The 20,595-nt window shown below is 64.8% G+C and overlaps 8 protein-coding genes across 8 annotated transcripts; 7 read left to right on the top strand and 1 right to left on the bottom strand.

Annotated features, from left to right (window-relative positions):
• Positions 1–382: 382 nt before the first annotated feature.
• On the top strand, positions 383–1,506 carry JCM10292_006221 (uncharacterized protein; the record flags this gene model as incomplete). Its single annotated transcript, XM_076647146.1, has 4 exons — positions 383–586; positions 651–931; positions 1,005–1,332; positions 1,396–1,506. 4 exons carry the CDS (start codon positions 383–385, stop codon positions 1,504–1,506), a joined length of 924 nt encoding a protein of 307 aa, XP_076507484.1.
• Positions 1,507–1,887: 381 nt separating this feature from the next.
• Positions 1,888–4,725, top strand: JCM10292_006220 (uncharacterized protein; the record flags this gene model as incomplete). Its single annotated transcript, XM_076647145.1, has 7 exons — positions 1,888–2,273; positions 2,337–2,767; positions 2,826–3,208; positions 3,267–3,386; positions 3,451–3,745; positions 3,810–3,995; positions 4,055–4,725. The coding sequence occupies 7 exons, from the start codon at positions 1,888–1,890 to the stop codon at positions 4,723–4,725; spliced, it is 2,472 nt and encodes an 823-aa protein (XP_076507483.1).
• A 651-nt stretch (positions 4,726–5,376) lies between these two features.
• Positions 5,377–7,694, top strand: JCM10292_006219 (nucleobase cation symporter-1 family protein; the record flags this gene model as incomplete). Its single annotated transcript, XM_076647144.1, has 10 exons — positions 5,377–5,554; positions 5,664–6,016; positions 6,078–6,385; positions 6,444–6,530; positions 6,598–6,669; positions 6,756–6,913; positions 6,988–7,037; positions 7,102–7,304; positions 7,369–7,454; positions 7,513–7,694. 10 exons carry the CDS (start codon positions 5,377–5,379, stop codon positions 7,692–7,694), a joined length of 1,677 nt encoding a protein of 558 aa, XP_076507482.1.
• A 651-nt stretch (positions 7,695–8,345) lies between these two features.
• JCM10292_006218 (uncharacterized protein) lies at positions 8,346–10,724 on the top strand (the record flags this gene model as incomplete). Its single annotated transcript, XM_076647143.1, has 4 exons — positions 8,346–8,512; positions 8,599–10,353; positions 10,426–10,470; positions 10,535–10,724. The coding sequence occupies 4 exons, from the start codon at positions 8,346–8,348 to the stop codon at positions 10,722–10,724; spliced, it is 2,157 nt and encodes a 718-aa protein (XP_076507481.1).
• A 232-nt stretch (positions 10,725–10,956) lies between these two features.
• Positions 10,957–14,690, top strand: JCM10292_006217 (uncharacterized protein; the record flags this gene model as incomplete). Its single annotated transcript, XM_076647142.1, has 7 exons — positions 10,957–11,195; positions 11,294–11,808; positions 11,872–12,371; positions 12,433–12,708; positions 12,771–13,394; positions 13,454–14,026; positions 14,094–14,690. 7 exons carry the CDS (start codon positions 10,957–10,959, stop codon positions 14,688–14,690), a joined length of 3,324 nt encoding a protein of 1,107 aa, XP_076507480.1.
• A 174-nt stretch (positions 14,691–14,864) lies between these two features.
• JCM10292_006216 (uncharacterized protein) lies at positions 14,865–15,712 on the bottom strand (the record flags this gene model as incomplete). The annotated part of the gene is made up of 6 exons (XM_076647141.1): positions 14,865–14,918; positions 14,988–15,208; positions 15,284–15,365; positions 15,429–15,523; positions 15,600–15,645; positions 15,707–15,712. The coding sequence occupies 6 exons, from the start codon at positions 15,710–15,712 to the stop codon at positions 14,865–14,867; spliced, it is 504 nt and encodes a 167-aa protein (XP_076507479.1).
• Positions 15,713–15,838: 126 nt separating this feature from the next.
• Positions 15,839–17,490, top strand: JCM10292_006215 (uncharacterized protein; the record flags this gene model as incomplete). The annotated part of the gene is made up of 4 exons (XM_076647140.1): positions 15,839–15,953; positions 16,007–16,069; positions 16,124–16,537; positions 16,625–17,490. 4 exons carry the CDS (start codon positions 15,839–15,841, stop codon positions 17,488–17,490), a joined length of 1,458 nt encoding a protein of 485 aa, XP_076507478.1.
• Positions 17,491–17,782: 292 nt separating this feature from the next.
• ACH1 (acetyl-CoA hydrolase) lies at positions 17,783–20,164 on the top strand (the record flags this gene model as incomplete). Its single annotated transcript, XM_076647139.1, has 11 exons — positions 17,783–17,901; positions 17,968–17,997; positions 18,147–18,161; positions 18,250–18,332; positions 18,398–18,714; positions 18,775–19,220; positions 19,297–19,421; positions 19,483–19,575; positions 19,643–19,697; positions 19,765–19,832; positions 19,902–20,164. 11 exons carry the CDS (start codon positions 17,783–17,785, stop codon positions 20,162–20,164), a joined length of 1,614 nt encoding a protein of 537 aa, XP_076507477.1.
• Between the last annotated feature and the right edge of the window lie 431 nt (positions 20,165–20,595).

Here is a 20,595-nt window from a genome sequence, read left to right as displayed (position 1 = left end):
TTCGGCTCATTCGTGAGAATGAGCCATCGCGCGTTTCTGATGATTTGTGCTGGGCTGAATTGCTCTGGATGACTCACTATGTGTTCTGTACTGGCTTGTCTGCTCCGGCGAGCGGTGCGCGTGGCTTTGCTGTCTGTCCCTCGCTCGCCGCTCGTCCGCCGCCGCCAGAGCCGGCGTCGCCGCTTGGAATCCGGCCCCTTCGGCTTCTCCGCACTCCGCATGCTCATGCGCGATAGGTTCTGGGGAGGGTTTCGCCCATCTCACCGATGCAGTCGACCGCCGCCGCCAGGCCCTCGGCGAACTCGCTGTAGCCTCTTTCAAGCGCCCGCTCCTCAGGCCGCGCACCCCGACGCTCGCTTCTCAGACTCCATCAAAGCACACCATGGCCCCTATCGCGATTGATCCTGAGCCCGTTGCTGCTGCTCCTGCCCACCCGCTCAAGGCGGCTGCGGCGCCCAAGCAGGACCTTTCGAAGCTCGCGGCCAACCCGCTTTCCCGTACCTACCGCGGCAACAAGGCTGGGACGATCCACATGGAGGGCATCCCTGAGTTTGCCGACCCGCTGGAGAAGCGCGAGTGGGTCAAGGTGCGTCGTCCTGCGCGGCGTTGCTTGCGCGCGAGCGACACTGACGCTCGCTTCCGCTCCGCAGGTCCAGCTCGCCGCCGCTTTCCAGTACTGGGGCAAGCTCGGGTACGGCGAAGGCCTCTCGGGCCACATCACCTGCCGCGACCCCGTCTGGCCCGACCACTACTGGATGAACCCGATCGGCGTTCACTTCTCGAGCGTCAAGGTCAGCAACCTCTGCCTTGTCACGCCCGAGGGATACGTGCACGACACCATTGGCGCCCAGCTCGCCATCAACCATGCCGGCTTCATCATTCATTCCGCCATCCACAAGGCTCGCCCCGAGGTGCAGGCCATCGGTCACTGGTCCGTCTCGCCTCTGCTGCCCATCCTGATGCTACACGCAAGTGCCGAATGGCTCACACTTCTGTTACTACAGCCACTCGCTCCACGGCAAGGCGTGGTCCGTCTTTGGCCGTCCGATCGACATTCTCACGCAGGACGCGTGCCTCTACTACGACAACCTCGCCGTGTACAAGAACTTTGGCGGGATTGTCCTTGCGCCTGAAGAGGGCAAGAACATTGCCGAGGCGCTCGGCCCCAAGAGCATGGCCGCGATCCTCCAGAACCACGGCCTTCTCACGCTCGGCTCGACAATCGGCGAGTGCGCGTACTACTTCTCGAACCTTGACCGCTTGTGCAAGGTTCAGCTCATGGTTGAGGCGGCTGCTGCAAACGGGATCAAGAAGGTGGTCATTGACGACGTGGTTTGTTGTCTTCCTCCGCCGCTCCGGTCCTTCCCCTTATACTGACGCCTTCCGCACCCTCAGGACGCCGCTTTCACTGCTGCGACCCTCCAGAACCCGCACAATGTTTTCGCAAATTGGAGGCCAGAACTGGAACTTCTGATCGAGGAGCGCGGCCACTTCTTCCTCAAGTAGGACGAGGCGACCTTGTACGGCGGCTCTGTCGGGGCGGGGTCTTGTGTGGTGCAGTAAGCGGTCTTGGCTTTTGATTGTACTTTGTCTCTACTATGTTCTACTTTGTCAATGAATTGCTTCGAACTTCCTCGGCCAGCATAGTGCGGACTCCACGCTGAATCGACGCTGAAGCAAGCGCGGAAGCGTCGCGTCGCGTTGACGTCGCTTGACAGAACGCCTTCCGCGACTGCAACGGGGGCTACAGGGCAGTCACACACAAGCACGAGAGCTCGATCCTTGCGAAGGGTCCGTAGCGAGACTTTGTATTTCCCCCGCTATCTCTCTCCTCTTGCTCCGCCCTACTCGCCGGAAGATCCTCGACGCGTCCAGACGGGCGGTGGGATGCTCGACATCCCCGTCTCTGCTGCTCGTGCAAGCCACGCTGTTTCTCCGGCCCCGCTGCACCCGTTCCAGCCTGCTCCGCCCGCGTCTGGGTACCCGGACCTCGCCTCGGTCTCGTCCGCATCGAGCGCGCCAGGCGCACCCATGCAGGGCTCGCACTCGCCCGAGCAGGGTCACCAGGGCTTATCGGCCGCACAGCACATGGGCTCGGTCGACCCGGCCGCGTTCGAGTACTCGGCGGCGAGCACATCGCAGGCGGCGCAGACAGAAGGACCGACGGGCGTGAGGCCGTTCCGCAGCAAGAAGATGCGGCCCTGCGACGGCTGTCGCAAGCGCAAGAACCGCTGCGCCATCCCGACAGAGGGCGGAGCCTGCGTCGAGTGCCGGTCAGCGCGCTCTTGTCCCGTCTTTCGCACGTCGGCAGACCAGCTGATCTTCTACACGCGCAGACAAACTGGTCGAGACTGCACTTTTCTGCTCCCGCCGCCCGTGCGGCCGAAGAAGGAGTCCCTCACTCCCTCCCTCGCGTCCGCTTCCGCTCCAGCCGCGGTATTTCCGCCGCCGTTTGCCGCACCTACCTTTCAAACCTCTCCGACCGATCTAGACTCGCGCATGACGGCCGCGGCCACGGCTACGCTGCGCGCGCCAAAGCGAGTCGCGGAGGAGACGGCTGAATCGGCGCCGAAGCGCATTTCTCGCAACGGCTCGCAAGGCGGGCTCGCCTCGCTCGACCGTGACCTGCCGCCCGGAGTCGAACCGTGCGCTGTCACGGCCACATTGACAGACGACCTTCTCACGCACCAGACGGTCGGCACGTCGCGCCAGATTAGCAGTGACCGCACTCGCGCCCAGTTCATCCTGTTTCATGCCATACCCCCTCGTGCGTACTGCCGCTCCGTACGAGACGAGTATCGCTCTGACCGAGGGAGGCTTTGCAGATCGAGTGCTTTCGAGCGATTTCGAAGTCACAGTCCTACGCCGCGTCCGCTCCTTCCTCTCCGCCGCCGTCCCCTCTCTCTCAGAGGATGCCCTCCTCGAGCACTACTTGCGGCACCTCCACCCTGTCATGCCGCTCCTTCCCATCTCGCCTCAGCACGCGCTCGACTCTACTCCGCCAAGCCTGCGCGCCATCATCATCGTCGAGTCGCTCTCGTCCTTCCCGGAGCACCGAGCTGCGGGCGTGCATGCGTGGCGATTGATCAAGGAGGAGAAGGTTGGAGATCGCATGCTCGAGCAGCCGAGGCTGAGCAGCTTGGCGACGGCCGTGCTCGAGCTCTCGACGACGCTCGACCCGAGGGGCGACTATGGCTTGCTGGCCAAGGTGCGTCTCCTCTCTGCATTGTACAGCAGGCGCCTCGTTGACGCTCAGAGCTCCACAGACCATCGCGCATGCACAGCTGCTCGGCTTACACGTCGACTGCCGGAGCTGGGCGGTGCCAGAGTGGGAGAAGTCGCTACGCGATCGCATCTGGTGGTCGCTGCGGATACACGATGCCTGGGTCAGTTTTGGGTCTGTCGTCTGGCGCTGCCGTCGAGCTTGGGCTGACGTGGGCTCATCCACAGGCCTCCTTCCTGAACTCGCGACCCTCGCACATCCAGGCGGGCAACACGAATGTTCCCCTTCGCCCGTTTCCCGCGCCGTCAGACTCGGTCGAGTCGTACACAGGCAGCATCGCGTTCGCCTACTCGTGCCGCCTCGCCGTCATCGTCGCGCGATTGCAAGCCGAGGTCTCGACCTTGGACAAGTACGGCGCAGCGAGTCGCGCCGAGTCGTGCGATCACCTCGAGCAGGAGCTCAATGCCATGCGCGATGGCGCGAAGCCGTTCTTGGAGACGACACCGCGACCTGTGGGCATGGGTGAGTCCTAACTCACTTGCTCACGGTCGCCCTGCAGTCATTAACTGCGCGCTTTCCTCGACAGAGTGCTTCCTCTTTACACTTCTCTCGCTGCGATGCATGGTGCGACGCATCAGCATCGAGGTCCGCATTGGCCTCGGCAACGCCTTCGCGCCCGACGGCAACACGCTCAGCATCTTCTCCGACCTCGTCCAGTTCGTCACGACCTTGACGGACGAGTCCTTTGGTGCGACACAGTACTGGATGGCGTGTGAGTAGCTCGTCATTGTGAGGGACCGTTGTGGGATACTGACAGCGAGCATCGAGCAGACACCTCGCATGTCCTGTCGTCCGTCATGTCGTCCCTCATCCGCCTCTCTCTTGCCGCCATCTCCTCCAAGCACAGCACTCCACCCCCTATCGCTCGATCCGCCATCCCAACCCACCACCCGACGCCGCCTCTTCCGCCGACGTCGAGCTCCCTTCACCTCCTCGCCCGCCTGTGCTTCCTCATTCATCGCGCGCGACACGAATGGGGCTGGACCCTCGCCGATGCCGCTCTGAATCGTGCGGCTAGTGTAGCAGACCGACTGTCGGCAGCGATGGAGGCGGATGCGTCGGGCGAGGACTACCGCGAAGTTGTGGCGGCACTGCGGCGCGAGGTCATCCCCGAGTCAACATCGTCTGCGGCCTCTGCCGCATCAGGGACCGCTGGAAACGGTGTCGGGACGTCATTCGAGGCCCTGAATGCGCTCGCGACGCTCGCGCAGGAAGGCGATGCGCCCGCCGGCGCTGGGTCCGCCGGCGGGGGCGCAGACGGCGGCGGCGGCGCGGGCGACGCCCCTTTCGCGATGCTCGGCGTTTCCGAGGGGTTGGGCGATGAGGCACCGGGGTTCGAGACCTTCAATCTGCCCGAACTCGAGGAGTGGCTCAACGTCCTCGACACGGCGCCGGCCTGGGGCTTCGAAACGAGCCCGACCACAGGCGGGCTCGGATGGTAGGATACTTTCTCACAGGGGTCGTGCGGTGCGCTGTAGTCCATCTTGTTGTTCATGTCATCTTGCGCTGCTCGACCCCCTGATCAGGAGAACGAGATCGCGCAACTCGCGCAACTTTGCCTTCTCAAGCGCCGTTTTCACATTGCCTCGATCGCTGGTCTCGGTTCTCGATGCTCGTGTGACCGTGCGTGGGTCGCTTTGGTGCGGTCGCACCTCTCCGCACAGAAACACATGTTTCGCCGGCCAAGACCAATCTGCGACCGCCCGCGCCGCGGCCCATTTCCGCTGTGTTCTTTTTCCACGAGATCAGGCCGGCCGCCGGCGGCGAACTGCTTCGTCGACCTTCTCATTGGCTGATAAGCTCGCTGGCATTTATTCGCAGGGTTGGTGCCAGGGCGGGAGTGCGGGGTGTCCCTTTGCGGAAGGGTTCGGTTGCTCGCAATCTCGTTCTTCTTTGCCGCGCCGTGCGTTCGCCGCCGCCAGTCTGCTTGGGCGCACCCGCTCCCTGCGCCCCCCTGGGCGGTCTATCTTGGCCTTTCCCGGCTCTATCGCTCTCTCTCCTCTCTTCCTCCCACCTCTCGTTCCCTCCAAGCTCTTCCCTCGACCCCACACCATCTCCCTTGTCTCCTCCCCCCGCCTGCTGCCTCCTTCGCCATGCAGCTAAGCATCACCAGCCTCGTCAGGCGGGCACGCCTCGAGCGCGAGCCCCTCGTTCTCACCGTCGAGCCTAATGGCGGCGTCCGCGAACGTCGCGAGGGCGACAGCGACGACTCGCTCATCGAGCTGAACGCTGAGCCAGATATGGCGCCCGTCACTCAGGACTCGCCGCTCCGTGCGTCGACCCTTTTACGCTTCACGATGGGTCCCGGAACTGACCGTCCTCTGCCCTTACGTTGCCGCTTCCGCTTGCTCTTGGTGCACATCTTCTGCGCTTTCCACAGGCACCTGGGGCACCTTCTCGCTTGTGGGCTACTGGGTCGCAGAAGCCTTCGGCATCTCGCAATACCAGGTCGCGTCAAGTGCCGTCTCCGCCGGTCTGTCGCCCGGCGCAACCATCGGCGCCGTCCTTCTCGGCCACTTTGTCATCTCGCTCGCCTGCGCCGCCAACGGATGGGTCGGCAGCACCTATGGCATCAACTTTCCGTCGTATGCGCGTGCCGCGTTCGGCGTCTACGGCACCTTCATCGCTGTCGTGTGCCGTGCCGTCGCCGCCATCATCTGGTTCGGTACCCAGACGTACCAGGGCGGGCAGTGCGTCCAGGTCATGCTCCAGGCAATCTGGCCGTCTTTCAAAGTGAGCGACACCGTCCCTGTCCGCCGTGACGAAGACCTCAACTGACCTGGCCTCCTCGCAGACCTTCCCCAACCACCTCCCGGAGAGCGCGCACGTCACGTCGTCGATGCTCCTCTGCTTCTTCATCTTCTACCTTATCCAGCTCCCGCTGCTCTGGATCCACATCAGCAAGCTCCGGTACCTGTTTGCCGTCAAGATCGTTGTCATGCCTCTCTTCGGTCTCGCACTCTTCGGCTGGTCCATCGGCATGGCCAAGGGCTTCGGACCCGTCTTCTCCAAGCCGACCGTAATCAAGGACGGCCGCCCTGCCACCGTCGTCTTCTTCCAGGCCTTCACCAGCGCCATTGGTCCCAAGGCCACTCTTGCTCTGTGCGCCTCGCTTCCGCCTGTCTCCTCAATCCACAAACTGACCAGTGACCTCACACAGTAACGTCTGCGACTTCACTCGCTACGCCAAGAACCGGCGCACTGTCGTTTGGTCCAACATCTTCTCGCTCACCGTCCTCGTCACGCTGTGCGTTTAAGCGCTGTCTCGTCCGTTCACTCGGTTGTGCAGTCGCTCATTTTCCACGTGTCGGCAGCTGCGCTATTCTCGGTGTCGTGGTCACTTCGGCTGTCGAGGTCATTTACGGCGTCTCGACCTGGTCGCCTCTGTACGTCCAACCCTCTGCCGGCCTTCGCTGCGCTGCTGCTATGTTAGCTTTGCAGCCTTACTGACGTCCCTGCCACCCGCGCACAGCCAGGTCTCGTCGCTCATGGACAACCGCGCCGCTCAGTTTTTCTCGGCCGTCCCCTGGGCTCTTTCGGTTCTCGCGACCAACATCTCGGCAAACTCGACGGCTGTCGGCAACGACTTGATGTGCATGGTCCCCCGCTACATCAACATCCGTCGTGGCCGTAAGTCGAATGCTAGATTCGAGGCGACGCCGTCTGGACCATCCTTCTCTGACGACTTTCTCTTCGTCTCGCAGAGTACATCACCGCCATATTGGGTCTCGTGACCTGTCCCTGGATTATTCAGGTGCGCCGCAGCGTGTTTTTCCGCTCAAAGACGATTGTCTGACTCCGCATTGCCGCCGAAACAGAACTCGGCGAAGACCTTCACCGCTTTCCTCGGCGGATACACCATTTTCCTTGCGCCCCTCGGTGGCGTGATGATGTGTGACTATTTCATCGTCAGACGGCGTCAAATTTCGCTCCCGTCGCTCTTTGTCCTCGACAAGCGCTCATCGTACTGGTACTCGCGCGGCTTCAACCCTCGCGCCATCATTGCCTTTGTCTGCGGCGTGTACGTTCCTCGTTCCTTGAGCTATTGTCAAATCTGCAGACCCTGACAGAAGCCGCCGCCGCAGGATTCCGCCGCTTCCGGGCTTCATCCGCAACGTCAACCCCAACCTTGGCATCCCCATGTCGGCGCTGTATACCTACTGCGTCGTCTGTGCGTCTCTCTCTCCTCCTTCCACCGAGATCTCTTCCTGATCTCGCTGCCTGGACAGACCCTCTCGGCGTCGTCGTTGCCGGCGGCATCTACCTCCTCCTGTGCACCATCTTCCCGCCGGCGCCGCTCCCCGACTCGTACTCTGCGGCAACGTACGCCTCATCGGTCGACCCGAGTGTCGAAGACAAGGAGAAGGAGGCCGGCCTCGAGGGCCACTCGGCCATCATCGCCGCCGCATGATCCGGCCCTTGAGGACATGTCGCGGGTTCTCTCGCCTATACCTCGTCCCCTCTTGAATATCATGCGGCACCTTCGTGTGCCGCTGTGTGTGTGCCTCTTTTGTCTGTCTCCTGGGTTGTCTGGTGACGAAGTGTGTGTCAGTATGTCTTTGTTGGATCCGCTTTCGCAATAGACGAACATCGAAGCTCTCAGTGCCCCGGAGAGGCGCGCTTCCCGGTTCTGTGCGGTTCCGTAGCCTCTGGAAAGTCTCTCGAGCGTCAACGAACCGCTGCAAGCTGTGACAGGCGCCCACGAGTCGATAGGGCGATGAGAACAGAGAGAGAAAGCGAGCGAGGTGAGCTTGACAGCAGAGCGTGTCGGAGCAGCTCGACTCAGTTGTACTAGTGTCTCACGCAGCATTACACCCGTTTACAGCCCTCTCTGCCGTCAGTGCAAGTGTCGCCGTCGGCAGAGCTGTCCGCTCCACGCTCTCGCGCTGCCCACGCTCGCCGCTCGCACTCGCCGCAGCGCAGACGAGCGCAGAGCAACGTAAGGAAGCTCTTCTAGCACGCACAGGCTTCTGCGCGCTTGTCCCGCACCCGCGACACCTCCCCCGCCTCGTCCGTCCGCCTCGTCGATCTCGCTCCTCCCCGCACGGCCACACCGCCCAGCATGGCGCGCGACAGCTCGCACGGACCAGCAACAGCGCTGAATGGAGCTGGCGCGAGTGCCCAGCCTCAAGCGGGACCTGCGGGACAGACGGACGCCGGCCCTGCAGGCGGTGCAGCTGGCCAGCCGGCGCGACGAGTCGCGCTCGCAGACAAGAACGTTGCCATGCTGTGCGTAGTCTCTTACGTACCGAGCACAGCTCCGAACAGTCGCCCAAGATTGGGTCCGGCTCATCTCACCTTCCCGACGCCCGCAGCTCCCTCCCGACTCGCGACCTTCCATCATACTACGACTCTCCGTCCTCGCCTTCCGCTGCAGGCGACTCGGACTGGGAAGACGCAGAAGATCCGACCGCCTCGTACGTCCCGACGACGAACCGCGGGCACAAGCTCTCGCGCCACGCCCCGCACACCCGCCGCGGCCGCCTCGGCAACCACGCCAACGTCGACGGCGGCTTCGCCGACCCGCTCTCGTCCGGCTCACTCGCTCCGCCCGCACACAAGCGGCGCAAGCTGAACGACCTCGCGTCGGCCTCGTCAGAGGCGGGCTTCCCCGTCGCGCCCAACCTGCACCTCGTCCCGCGCCCCGTGCACGTCCTCTCGCGCGAGTCGGACGCGCCGTTCCCGTCGTATCTCCCGCCCGTGCCCCAGTCGCCGCTCGACCTCCTGCTGCAGCCGGCGATCCAGCACACGCTCGGCAAGAAGAACGCGACGTTCCACCTCCTCGCCGAGAGCGCGACCAACCTGATCGAGCAGGAGGCCGAGCTCGTCGGCGCCCTCACAAAGGTTTGCCGCGGCCTGCGCGGCGAGGGGTTCGAGTGGCGCTGGGAGGGCGACGACGAGCGGCGCAAGGCGCGCGAGGACGAGCGCAGGAGGGAACGCGAGGAGCGCGACCAGAAGGCCCGCTCCGAGCGTGAGGAGCGCGAGCAGAAGGCCGAGGAGGATGAGGCTGCTGCTTCTGCCGCTGCTGCTGATGCTGCTGCGGCCGAGGTGCAGGCAGAAGAGCAGACACCCGCTCCCGCCGCGATGGCAGTCGATTCGGCCGCGGCCGCGTCCAAGGAGACCTCGGCCGCAGCGCCCGAAGCTGCAGCTGCAGCTGCACCTGCCGCTCTCGACGACGACGTCAAGCTCGAGCAGGCGACACCTGTTATCCCGTCCGCCGTCGCGCCTAGCCCTTCCGTCGTCAATCCGGTACCCGTGCCCGGCGTCACGCCCCTGTCGGCCGAGTCGACGCCTACGGGTGAGAGTCGGCCTGACCAGGCTACGCCCGCAGGCGAGGCCGACGCCGAGATGAAGGACGCCGCTGCTGCGCCGGCCGAGCAGAAGAATGCTGCCGCCGCTACAGAGGGCACGCCCGTTGCTGCAACCGAGGCGCCGACGCCTGCGCCCGCCGACGGAGCACCCGCGCCCGCTGCGGCTGATGTGCCCGCCATCGTCGTCGGCGGCAGTGCCGACGATGCGGCCACGCCTGCCGACCCTGCGGCTGTCGCCAGTACGTCCGAGCAACCCGACGCCACGCCTGCTGCTCCCGACGCAGCTACGGCACAAGCCGCCACCGCCACCGTCGCAGCCGCAGCGGATGGCGACGCCTCGACCACGGCCGAAGCGACGCCGGCGCCGTCCGGGACGGACGAGCCGTCTGTGCGGCGCCGGTCGGGGCGCGTCGCCACGCGCGGGACGGGCGCTGGCGGGATCGGCGGGAGCATGCGGCACACGCGGTCGCGGCAGTCGAGCCCCGAGGAGGGGTACTCTTCGGGCGCGGACGAGTTTGGCGCCGCGGGCGAGGGCGACAGCTCGCTTGATGAGCCGTCCGGCGCTGGAGGAGGAGGAGCGAGGGCCCAGCAGCAGCAGCAGCAGCTCGTGGCGGAGGAGGAGATGCCCGAGTATGCGGCAAGGATGGTCGACCCCGAGGTGTTTGTGCGGAGCCTGTTTGTCAGCGGAGACAAGGTCGAGATGGAGCGCGTCGTGCCGGCACCGGGAGGGGGCGTTGTCGGGACGGGCCAGATGGAGACGTGCGTGCTCGTTCCTTCGAATCTCAATGTGTGACGAGGCGCATCCTGACTGACGACGTCTTTCGCACGCAGACTCACGCCGAACGAGCAGGAGGTTCTGCTGCACGACTGCCTGACGTGCGTTTCTTTGCACGCTCTCTCTACATGCTACACCGGTTACTGACCCGCTCGGTTTCCACAGGGACCTGCACCGATTCCTCGCCGACACGCTCGAGTACCGCTCGCGGCTGCTCGAGATCCGGGACGGGACGCTGGGCGTCGAGCGGCGGCGCAAGGGGATGCACAAGGCGGTGCGCACGGTCGCGATGGACTGGCTCGAGGAGGAGGGCGCCGGGATGGGCGTCGAGCCCGCGGGGCCGTACGAGCAGTAGGGCGCTGCCGAGTCCCCCCTCTTTCTTGTTGTCTTCTTTCCCTTGATCTGTGCAAGTTGTCTCTGTCTCCCTGGCTGTGCTCCTGCTTGCCTGTACGCGAGAGAGAGCGTCGACGCGGATGCGCGTGCGACGAGGTGGGGCGCGTCCGTCTTCGCTTCGACTCTGTCCGCGCTTTCCGCTCCAATTCCCGCGCTGCTGGGCGTGCGAGCTCGTGCGTGCAGTGCCGAGTGCGATGCCGCTCGACCTGCCCAGCCCGCCGCTGCCCCCGCTGCCTGCGACACCCCTCGAGCGCAGCCCGACGCTGCCCTCGCTCGCACAGCGCACGCAGGGCCCGCCCCGGTCGAGCACGAGTCCGAGCCTGGCGAGCTTCGCCTCGCCCGGCCCTGCAGTCCCGCCAAAGCCCGCCGCGGTCCCGTTTGTGTCGTCGTCCAACGACCTCCGCATCGTCCTCTCGCTCCTCCCCTGCCCGCCGTGCGTCCGTCTGGAGTGATTGGGATGCTGCTCATGCCACTGACGCACTGCTCGCACCCTACGCTGCCTGATCGCCGTGACCGCGCGCGCTGTTGCAGGCTCCCCTCGCATCTCCAGCCCTATCTCGCCGCAGACTCGCCTCTTTCCGCAGACGACAAGCGCAGGTTTTTCACCAGCGTCTACCTCCGCGCCGCCTCGGCCGGCAACGCAGACACGCTGGAGTACCTCCTCTCGCTCCCGCCCGACCCGGCCCTGTCGCACCTCGAGAACGCCGCAGCCGCTCGCCGCTTCTCCTTGAACGCTGCAACGCTCAACAACAGCAATGGCAGCATTGACAGCATCGGACTCGGGCTGGGCGGTCCCGCTAAGCGAAACGGCGGATTGTCCGCACGGCAGGCGGGTAAGGCGCGCGAATACGACGACGATGACGGCGCAGACGGCTACGGCGCTGCCGCGATCGCGCTCCCCGACTCAGCGCCGCGCAAGTGGATCGACCTGGAGGCGACCGACGACGACGGCAACACTGCGTTGGGGACGTGCGTCGCGCTTGGGCACGCGGAAGCTGTGCGCGTGCTCGTCGAGAGCGGCGTCAAGGTCAATCAGGGTGACCGAGGTGCGTCCTTTCGCTGCAGCCTACCGTCGAAGCGAGCTTGTGACTGACGAAGGCGCGACGCAGCCGGCTGGACCCCGCTCCACTGGGCCGTGCAGAACAACGACATCCCGATCGCATCCTACCTTCTGAATCACCGCGCATCGCCTCTGCTCGCGTCGCACAAGGGTCTCACGCCGCGCGACCTCGTCAAGCCTGGACGCGAGAGCGCCGCCATGCGCGAGGTGCTCAAATCGGCGTGGGAGGCCGCGCTCGAGCGCGAGAGGGCGCTGAGACGCGCCGAGGAGGAGGAGGTGGAGGAAGGAGCGGAGAATGCTGCGGCAGAGGGTGGTGCCGCGAACGGTGTAGGAAGGACTGACGCACTCTTCGGGCCGAACGGGCGGCCAGCGTCGCGTGTGAGCATGACGAGCGAGGCGGCGGCGAGCTGGGCCGAACAGCGGGAACGGGAGGACGACGCCGAGCGGGACAAGGAGGCGATGCAGCGGGTGCAGCTTGGGATGGACAGCGCGAGGAATCTTGAGGTCGACTTTGGGATGCTTGGGCTCGGGGAGGACTCGCGAAGAATGGTGCGTCTGTTTCGCACCCTGTACGCCGAATCTCGAATGCTCACCCGCATCGCCGCCACAGGACGATGATGCACTCGACGGCGACGAGGGCATCCCCAACCCCTTCGTCTGGGACCGCTGCCTCCCGGACCAGATGCTCGTCTTCTCCCTTCCCGAAGTCCCTGCCCTCCTCGACGTCATTATCTCGACGATCAAGCCCGTCCGCACGCGCAAGTACCGCGTCATCCCCGCTAACGTGCTTTTCCTGTGCGCACGATACGCGCACTACTTTGGCGGGCAGGAGCTCTTCGAAGAGCTCGTCTTTGGCGCGCTCGAGCGAATAGAGGCCGCCGTCCACGTACGCATAACCTCGTCCCCTGCTCATGGCGCAAAGCGAGCTGATCTTGGCGCCTTCCGCAGAACCGCCCCGATGACATGTCCGTCTGCGCCTTCTGGCTTTCCAACTGCCTCCTCTTCCTCTACTACCTCCGCAAAGAGCCCAATCTCGCGCCCGCCACGACCGATTACCAGACGCACTTCCAAGATCTCGTCAATGAGATCTTCGTCTTTGTCATCCGCGACGCCGAGCGGCGGATCGACCGCGTCCTCGAAGCCGCGCTGCTCGAGCACGAAGCGCTCCCCGGCTTCGAGGACGTCGCGTTCGAGGACGAGTGGGCGTCAACGCGCTTTGTCAAGAAGCTGACAGGGCGCGCCAAGAAGGGGAGCATCCGCAGCTCAACGAGCGCCATGAGCCTCTTTTCCGACGCGGGCGGATCATCCGGCGCGAGCGTCGTTGTCGCGGGCGACACGGCTTCTCCTCCGCGCGTGGGCCCGACATCGGCCGCCGCCGCATCGGCGGCGCGCATCGTCTCGGCGAGCACAATCCCCGTGCACGAGGCGACGCCGAGGAGCATCACGGCGCTCCTGTCGTCGACGCTGTTTGTGCTCCAGATCTACGAGATCCCGCCCGCCATCATCGTGCAGGCGTTCTCGCAGCTGTTTTACTGGATCGCGTGCGAGGTGTTCAACCGCTTGCTAAACCAGGTGCGTCTTGGGTCCCAGTCGGAGGACCTCTCATTGAGCTGCTCTGATCCACTTGCTAGCAACAGCGCAAGTACCTGTGCCGCTCGCGTGCGATGCAGATCCGCCTCAACGCATCAAACCTCGAGGACTGGGCTCGCGCAAACCGGCTCCCCACCAGGATGGTCTCGGTGCACTTCACGCCGCTGAACCAGCTCTTGCAGTGGCTGCAGTGCCTATCGTCCGAGTCGTCGATCGACGGCCTGATCGGGACGGTGCAGAGCCTGCGCGCGCTCAACCCGCTGCAACTCCGCCGTGCCGTGCGCGACTACCGCTACGAGGTCGACGAGAACCGCATGGACGAAGACTGCGTGCAGTACCTCGTCCAGATCCAGAAGCAGTGGGAGCGCAACCGCTCGGCGCGCCAGCACGCCTCGGCCGGATCCTCGCGCGCGGCGACCACCGTTGCGGGCGAGAGCGCACCGAACGGCGCTGGACGCGCGGGCGCGGCCGAGCCGCAGGACGCCGCCGCGAGCGCAAGGAGCGAGGTTGCGCGCGCGATTGACGAGGTGTTCCGCGAGCCGGGCAACTACGCAGCGTACGCGCCGCCGGCGGCGCCGGAGCCCGTCACCGAGCTGCTCAACTCGCGCTTCATGGTGCGCGCCTCTCTCTTGGTTATGCAGTTCGGCCCGAGGTTCCCGGCTCACTCGTCGCACCCGGCAGCTCCCGTTCGCGGTCCCGTCCTCGAGCGACATGCTCATCCACTTTGACCAGCCCGATGCCTTTGGTCCGTTCGCGCCTTCGCCGCACCCGTCTCGGCACGTCAGCTCCGAAGCGGACGCCATGCCGCGCTCGTCTTCGCGCCTGTCGCTCTCGTCTCTCGCGCCCTCGACCGGCGCCTCGCCCTCGCCCTCTCCCTCTCCCGCCTCTGCTCCAAGCACCCCGGCGTTCGCGCCCGTCCTCCCCGACGACTTTTTCGCCGTGTGGGACGCGGCGAAAGCCCAGTCGGGGCATGCGCCGCTGCCCGCGGCGACGGCGGCGCTCCTCGCGGCGCAGGCACCGAACGGGTTTGCGAGTCCCGAGCTTGGGAGGGAGGGCGCGGTTGGGGAGGGATGGTGGGGCGGCGTGGGGAACGGGGCTGCGCCGGACGAGGAGGAGGAGGCGCCGGGAGAGGTTGGAGACGAGAGCTTCGAGGCGGAGGGGTCGGTCATTGATCGAGGCGAGGGAGAGTCGCACGGGGACAACTCGTTCGACAGCGCGCTGAGCGAGGAGGTAGAGGCCGAGGCGACGCCGCGACCGCCGTCGGGGTTCCAGTTCTGAGTCGAGTTGTTGGACTGGTTGGTGTGCATGCACAACCTCTTCTGCTCTGTTGTTCGGTACTTTGTCCTTACTTTCGCCCTGCATACACCGCATTGTGCTCTCTTCTGTCTCTTCGGCAGCGCCCGATGCTGCTCGGAAGCGCTGTTTACAGGAAAGGGAAGGACGTCCAGCGGTCTATGCGCGCGTGATGCGCGTCTCGAGCTCCATAACGGACACAGATGCGCCGGCCTGTAGACACGAAACGAGTCAAGGGATGCGTCAGAAGACGGACTGATTGAGCGAGAGAGCGATGCGCACCTTCTCGTCATAGTCGGTCCACTCTGGCTCGTCGTTGCTCAGCTCAACCTCGTCAAACTTGGTCCCGCTCTCTGCGCCAACGCACGCCCACTCGCCCTTGGGGTCAAAGTCGACGACCTCGCACCCGCGGCACTCGACGACGGCGAGCGTGCCCCACCGCTGGTTGTCCGAGTCGTCGAGCGTGTAGGCCGCCGAGGCGCGCTTGAACGAGTCGTCAAAGTCTGCCGTGCGGGAAGTGCGGCCTTCAGTCAGCTGGAGCTCTGGAGAGAGTCACCTGAGCCTGAAAGGCGACGCACTGATGTTGTTCTCCTTCTTACAGAGCGTGCAGCGCCAGACGAGGTTGGCCTCTCCGCGCGACCCGCTGATCTCGTGCGTCTCCTGCGGGTCGGCCGGGACATCAGTAACCCTGTGTGAGCATACAGGAAGGGAAAGAGAGCTTACGGTGGGCGTTACGCCGACCCAGTTGGGGTGCTCCTCGCGGCAGGACGAGCACTTGACCTTGAACATGAAGGTAAAGTCCTCTCCGACGGGCTTGACTGTTGCATAGGGTGAGTCTCGTCAGCGTGCTGGTCCCTGTCTGCCCTGCAGCGCTGTATGAGAGCAAGGACGTGCGGTTATCGACGGCCTCGAGGGTGGCCTTGATCTGGACGGCGAGTTTCTGCGGGGACAGCGTGTGAATGCTGGGACAGGCTGTGTGGACTGGCCAGATGTCCACGCACGACCATTGTGGCTGTACTGCTTGAGTGCGCGGAATAGGGAGTCGGAGAGAGCAGCACCGCCTCGTCGCTCCTCTTCGCCGTCGACGACACTGCTTGCTCCCGCGAGAGCGCGCGAGAGGGGCGCAGACGAGCATGCAGGAACTCACACACGACGACAGTTTCAGGCTCGGCCGCCTCCGCTTGATCCGCCTCCCGCCCGCTTTCGTCTCGCTCCCTCTGGCTCAGAAGCAGCCTGTCGCCGTCCCAGGTCCGTGCAGCCCGCCCTGCGCCTCGAAAACACTGCTGAGAGCTCCCCTGCAGTCGAATTGGCGGTCGCCGTGACCGATGACTACGGGACGGACCTCGAATTCGACTCGCTTGACCGTATGCCCCTCTCTAGCTGGCCTCTCTCAACTCTGCTGATCTTCCCCTTTATAGTCAAGCTCGAGCTCGTGACTTCAAACACGCTAGAGCCTCCCGCGGGCATCTCGCTTTCTCTTGACGGGTCTTCGCGCGCGCCAAAGCCCAATAACGCCGTCTCATTCACCTTCTCACCCGCACGCGGGCCGTTCCACCCTCTCAAGCTCGTCCTGTCCTTTGCTCCCCCCTCTCTCCCCGGTGCTCAGCCCCCCGAACCGCTCGGCTTCCGCCTCTCTGCCGTCTCCGACTCTTCAGCAGCGCCGGCGTCGACGTCGACGGCTGCAACCGCCCGCATTCGCAGCCTCATCGGCGAAGAGCGGCAGGTCGAGACCGAAACGTGGGATGGGAAGCGATATGTTATGCTTCCCGTGGCGAGTGGGGCAATGGAGGTCAAGCTCGAGGGCAAGGAGGCGAGGGTCGCAGCGGAAAAGGGTAGGTCGCCCGTCTCGCGCCGATCAAGCGCCGCGCTATCTTCAGCAAAGTTCTGTTTTCCTTCCTGATCGGGATTGACCGCTGCAGTCCAGACGACACTCCGCACGATCCACCTACCTCCTCCCGTCGTCGACAACACCCACCTGTCCGAATCCATTTCTTCCCCTCCGCCGCTACCGGCCCAAGTCACCATCGTCGAGCGCCCCGGCTTGAACAACTCGACAGGCCAGCGTTTGTGGGACTGCGCCGTCGGCCTCTCCGCCTACCTCTCCCTCAACCCCTCGGCGCTCGATCCGTCGCACCCTCTCTCCGCGCCTGCCGCGCCCTCCTCCTCCTCTCTCGACAGCCCGCCCGCAGCAAAGAAGTCCCGCACTCTCGCGCCCGACCAGGCGACTAAGCGCCCGCGCCTTCGCATAGTCGAGCTCGGCGCCGGCTGCGCGCTCGCGTCGATGACCGCATGGCGGCTGTCTTCCGCCGACGCCGGCGCGGGTACGAGCGTCGCGGCTACGGATGTCGAGACGACGGTCGAGAGCACGCTGGTGGAGAACTTGCGGGCGAACGGGTGCGGAATGGAGGAGGAGGCAGGGGGCGTCGAGGCAAAGGTGCTCGAGTGGGGCGCGCTGTCGGCCGAGCAGGTTGACAAGGCGCTACAAAGCGGTGACGCGGGCACGCGGCGAGGCGCGAAAGGGAACGGAGAGACGGCGCTGACGCTGCTCGGCGCCGACATCCTCTACAACCCTTCTTCGCACGACGTCCTTCTCTCGACGCTGCTCTCCTTCCTCCGCCGTCCCGCCTCGACCAATTCAGCAGAGAAGATATTCGCGCGTGCTTTGATCGCGTACAAGCGCCGCACGGAGGGCGACGATGCGTTCTTCGACCTTGCGCGGAAAGGCGGGCTCGAGGTGGACAAAGTGTGGGAATGGGGCGAGGTGTCGGTGTGGTCCTTCGTGTGACCACGGTTGAACTAATAGACCATGCTGCAATGCTGGCCTCTCCACTGTCCTGTGAGTCGTGGGCGTGCGAGCGTTGTCCGAGGAGAACTGGGTGCGCCGTGGTTCGGCCAGGTTTTGCGCGCGCCTCCACGCCTTTTTCGCGCGCTCGGTTGGTTGGGCTAGCTGCAATCGACGCATTGCACGTGCACCTGGCTCTGCGTGGGCCGGGAAGCCCCGACTTGTTCGTTCGAGGCGGTGCACCGCCTTTATGGCTCCTCCTCCTTCTCTGCGCTTTCCCCCTCGGTCGAAGGCAATGCTTCCCTCGAGAGTCTGCTTCTCTAGTGCACAGGCGTCTGCGGCCCTGCGCTCCCGCGTCGCCCGCGCGAGCTACCTGTCGAAAATCCGCGATCCCAAGACGCTCGTCGGCGAATTGTACGTCTCCTCTCCCACTCGCGCAAGGACCTGTGGTGCGGGCTGACTCCTTGCTCCCGTGTGCAGCAAGAATGGCGACTACATTGGTTGGAGCGGGTGCGCTGACTCCCCCTCACTCGACGCCGTCATGGCGATCCCGACGCGACCTTCTCAGCGTTTCCGCGCGTCCACACCGCCCAGGGGCTTGGTGGTGAGGGCGCAGCCCCCAGTACACACCTACTGACGCCCCGCCTCCCTTCCCGCAGCTTCACAGGCGTAGGGTCAGTCCGCCTGCGACCCCGCCCCACCTCGCATCTTCCCTCGGCTTTCTCCCTCTCGCTCACCTCGAAATGGTCTACGCGCCCGCAGGTACCCCAAGGAGACGCCTCTTGCACTGGCAGAGCATGTCGAGAAGAACGACCTCCAGGGGCAGCTCCGCTTCTCGCTCTTTGGTCCGTAGTCTCCTTCCGCTCAACTTGGCACAATGCCGGCGAGCTCACACAAGGTTGGTCTGCAGTGGGGGCTTCGACGGGTCCCGAAGTCGAGGAGCGGTGGGCCAACAACAACATGATTGAGCGCCGCTTCCCGCACCAGGTCGGCAAGGCCATCTCCAAGGGCATCAACGACGGCCGCATCGACTTTGCCGACAAGCATTTGTCCATGTTTGCGCAAGACTTGACGTACGGGTACTACTCGCTGGGGAAGAAGGGCGGGGACCCGCGCAAGCCGCTCGACTGGGCCATCGTCGAGGCGACCGAGATTCTCGAGGACGGCAGCATCGTCCCCGGCGCTTCGGTGGGCGCGTCGCCCGAGATCGTTGCCTCAGCTGACAAGGTGCGGAGGATCTTGTGATCAGGAAACCCAGGCCGCACTCACCGAATTGTTCACTGGCAGATCATCATCGAGGTCAACACGTCGCTCCCGTCGTTCAAGGGCCTGCACGACATCAACGAGTCGCTCGCGCCGCCAAACCGACTGCCTTACCTCGTGACGCACTGCGCAGACCGCATCGGCAAGATCTCGATCCCGGTGGACCCGGAGCGCGTCGTTGCCATCGTCGAGACGGACAAGCCCGACAACACGGGCAAGAACGCGCCCGAGACGCCCGAGTCGAAGCGGATCGCGCAGCACCTCGTCCACTTCTTCGAAGACGAGGTCGCTGCGGGGCGGATGCCCAAAAACCTGCGCCCGCTGCAGAGCGGGATTGGCAACGTCGCCAACTCGATCATTGGCGGGCTTGCGGAGAGCAAGTTTGAGCGCATGCAGGTGTGGACCGAGGTCCTGCAGGACACGTTCCTCCCGCTACTGGACAGCGGCAAGCTCGACTTTGCGACCGCGACGTGAGTCCTTCTCCACGCTCGCTCGTGCACCCCTTCGATGAGCTGACGGTGGGAACTCGTGTGCGCGCACACGCAGGTCGATCCGGTTCTCGCCCGAGATGTTCAAGCACTTTTACGCCAACTGGGACCAGTACTTCGACAAGCTCCTGCTCCGCCCGCAGCAGACGGCCAACTCGCCCGAAGTCATCCGCCGCCTCGGCGGTGCGTATCTTGCTTTCCCATGCGAGCAAAGATCTTAGTGCTCATGTGTACATGCGCGCAGTCATTGCGATGAACACGCCGCTCGAGATCGACATGTATGCGCACGCCAACTCGACCAACGCGCTCGGGTCGCGCATGCTCAACGGCATCGGCGGTGAGTCTCCCTTGTCTCACTCAGGATTGTCTCCAGCAATCGGGCTGACGTTGTGTGCGGATGACAGGCAGCGCCGACTTCCTCCGCAACGCGTACTTGTCCATCATGCACACTCCTTCCGCGTGCGTCGACCCCCGCCTTTGCCCTCGCGAGCCTGTTAAGGGGACTGACGCTTGCCTCGCTTGTCAGCCGCCCATCCAAGACGGATCCGACGGGCATCTCGACCATTGTTCCTTTCGCGACTCACGTTGACCAGAGTGCGTTCCCTCGGCCACCTTGGCCTCGCTTCCGCTCCAACGAGCTGACTCTCCTCGACCATCTCGCAGCCGAGCACGACCTCGACGTGATCGTGACAGACCAGGGCCTCGCCGACGTGCGCGGGCTGAGCCCGCGGCAGCGCGCGCCCGTCATCATCAAGCAGTGCGCGCACCCGGACTACCGGGACCAGCTGCTCGAGTACCACGAGCGGGCGCTGCACGAGTGCCTGAAGAAGGGCGCGGGGCACGAGCCGCACATGCTCCGGAACGCGTTCAAGATGCACTTGAACCTGGAGGAGAAGGGGACGATGAAGCTCGACAAGTGGGACTGAAGAGGAGCGCCAACGTTGGGTCGATGGAGAGCCGTGTGCATAAGAGATAGACCAGTCGGAGTGCAACCCTAGAAGTGTCGTTTCAGCCTGCGGTCTGCCGTGAGAGGCGAGAGAGAGGACGCGTCGACTTGGCGTCTCGGCGCGCGCAACGATGAGGCCTGGCTGCGAACGAGCGCTGCCTCTCGCTTTCGACGCGGTTGAGCTGCTGCAGTGCTGTCTGTTTGGGTGCACACGCTGGTCGTCCCTGCACACTCGCTTCGTCGCCCTCCCGCCCTCCCGCCTCGCCTCTCCCGCACGCTCCGCTTTGTCCGCTGCTCTGCTTAGCTCGGCATCCGCGCAAGACCTCAGCCAGCAGGAACAGCGCCTGCAGCTCGGTGTACACCTCGACCGAAAGTAGAGGACCACGACCTGCCGCCCCGCCGACCTTCGTA

Source organism: Rhodotorula paludigena (assembly GCF_050403205.1).
Source record: "Rhodotorula paludigena JCM10292 DNA, Rt_paludigena_JCM10292v1_ctg7, whole genome shotgun sequence".
Lineage (NCBI taxonomy): Eukaryota > Fungi > Basidiomycota > Microbotryomycetes > Sporidiobolales > Sporidiobolaceae > Rhodotorula > Rhodotorula paludigena.
Note: the sequence above shows the minus strand (reverse complement) of the source record. Positions and strands in the feature narration are given on the sequence as shown.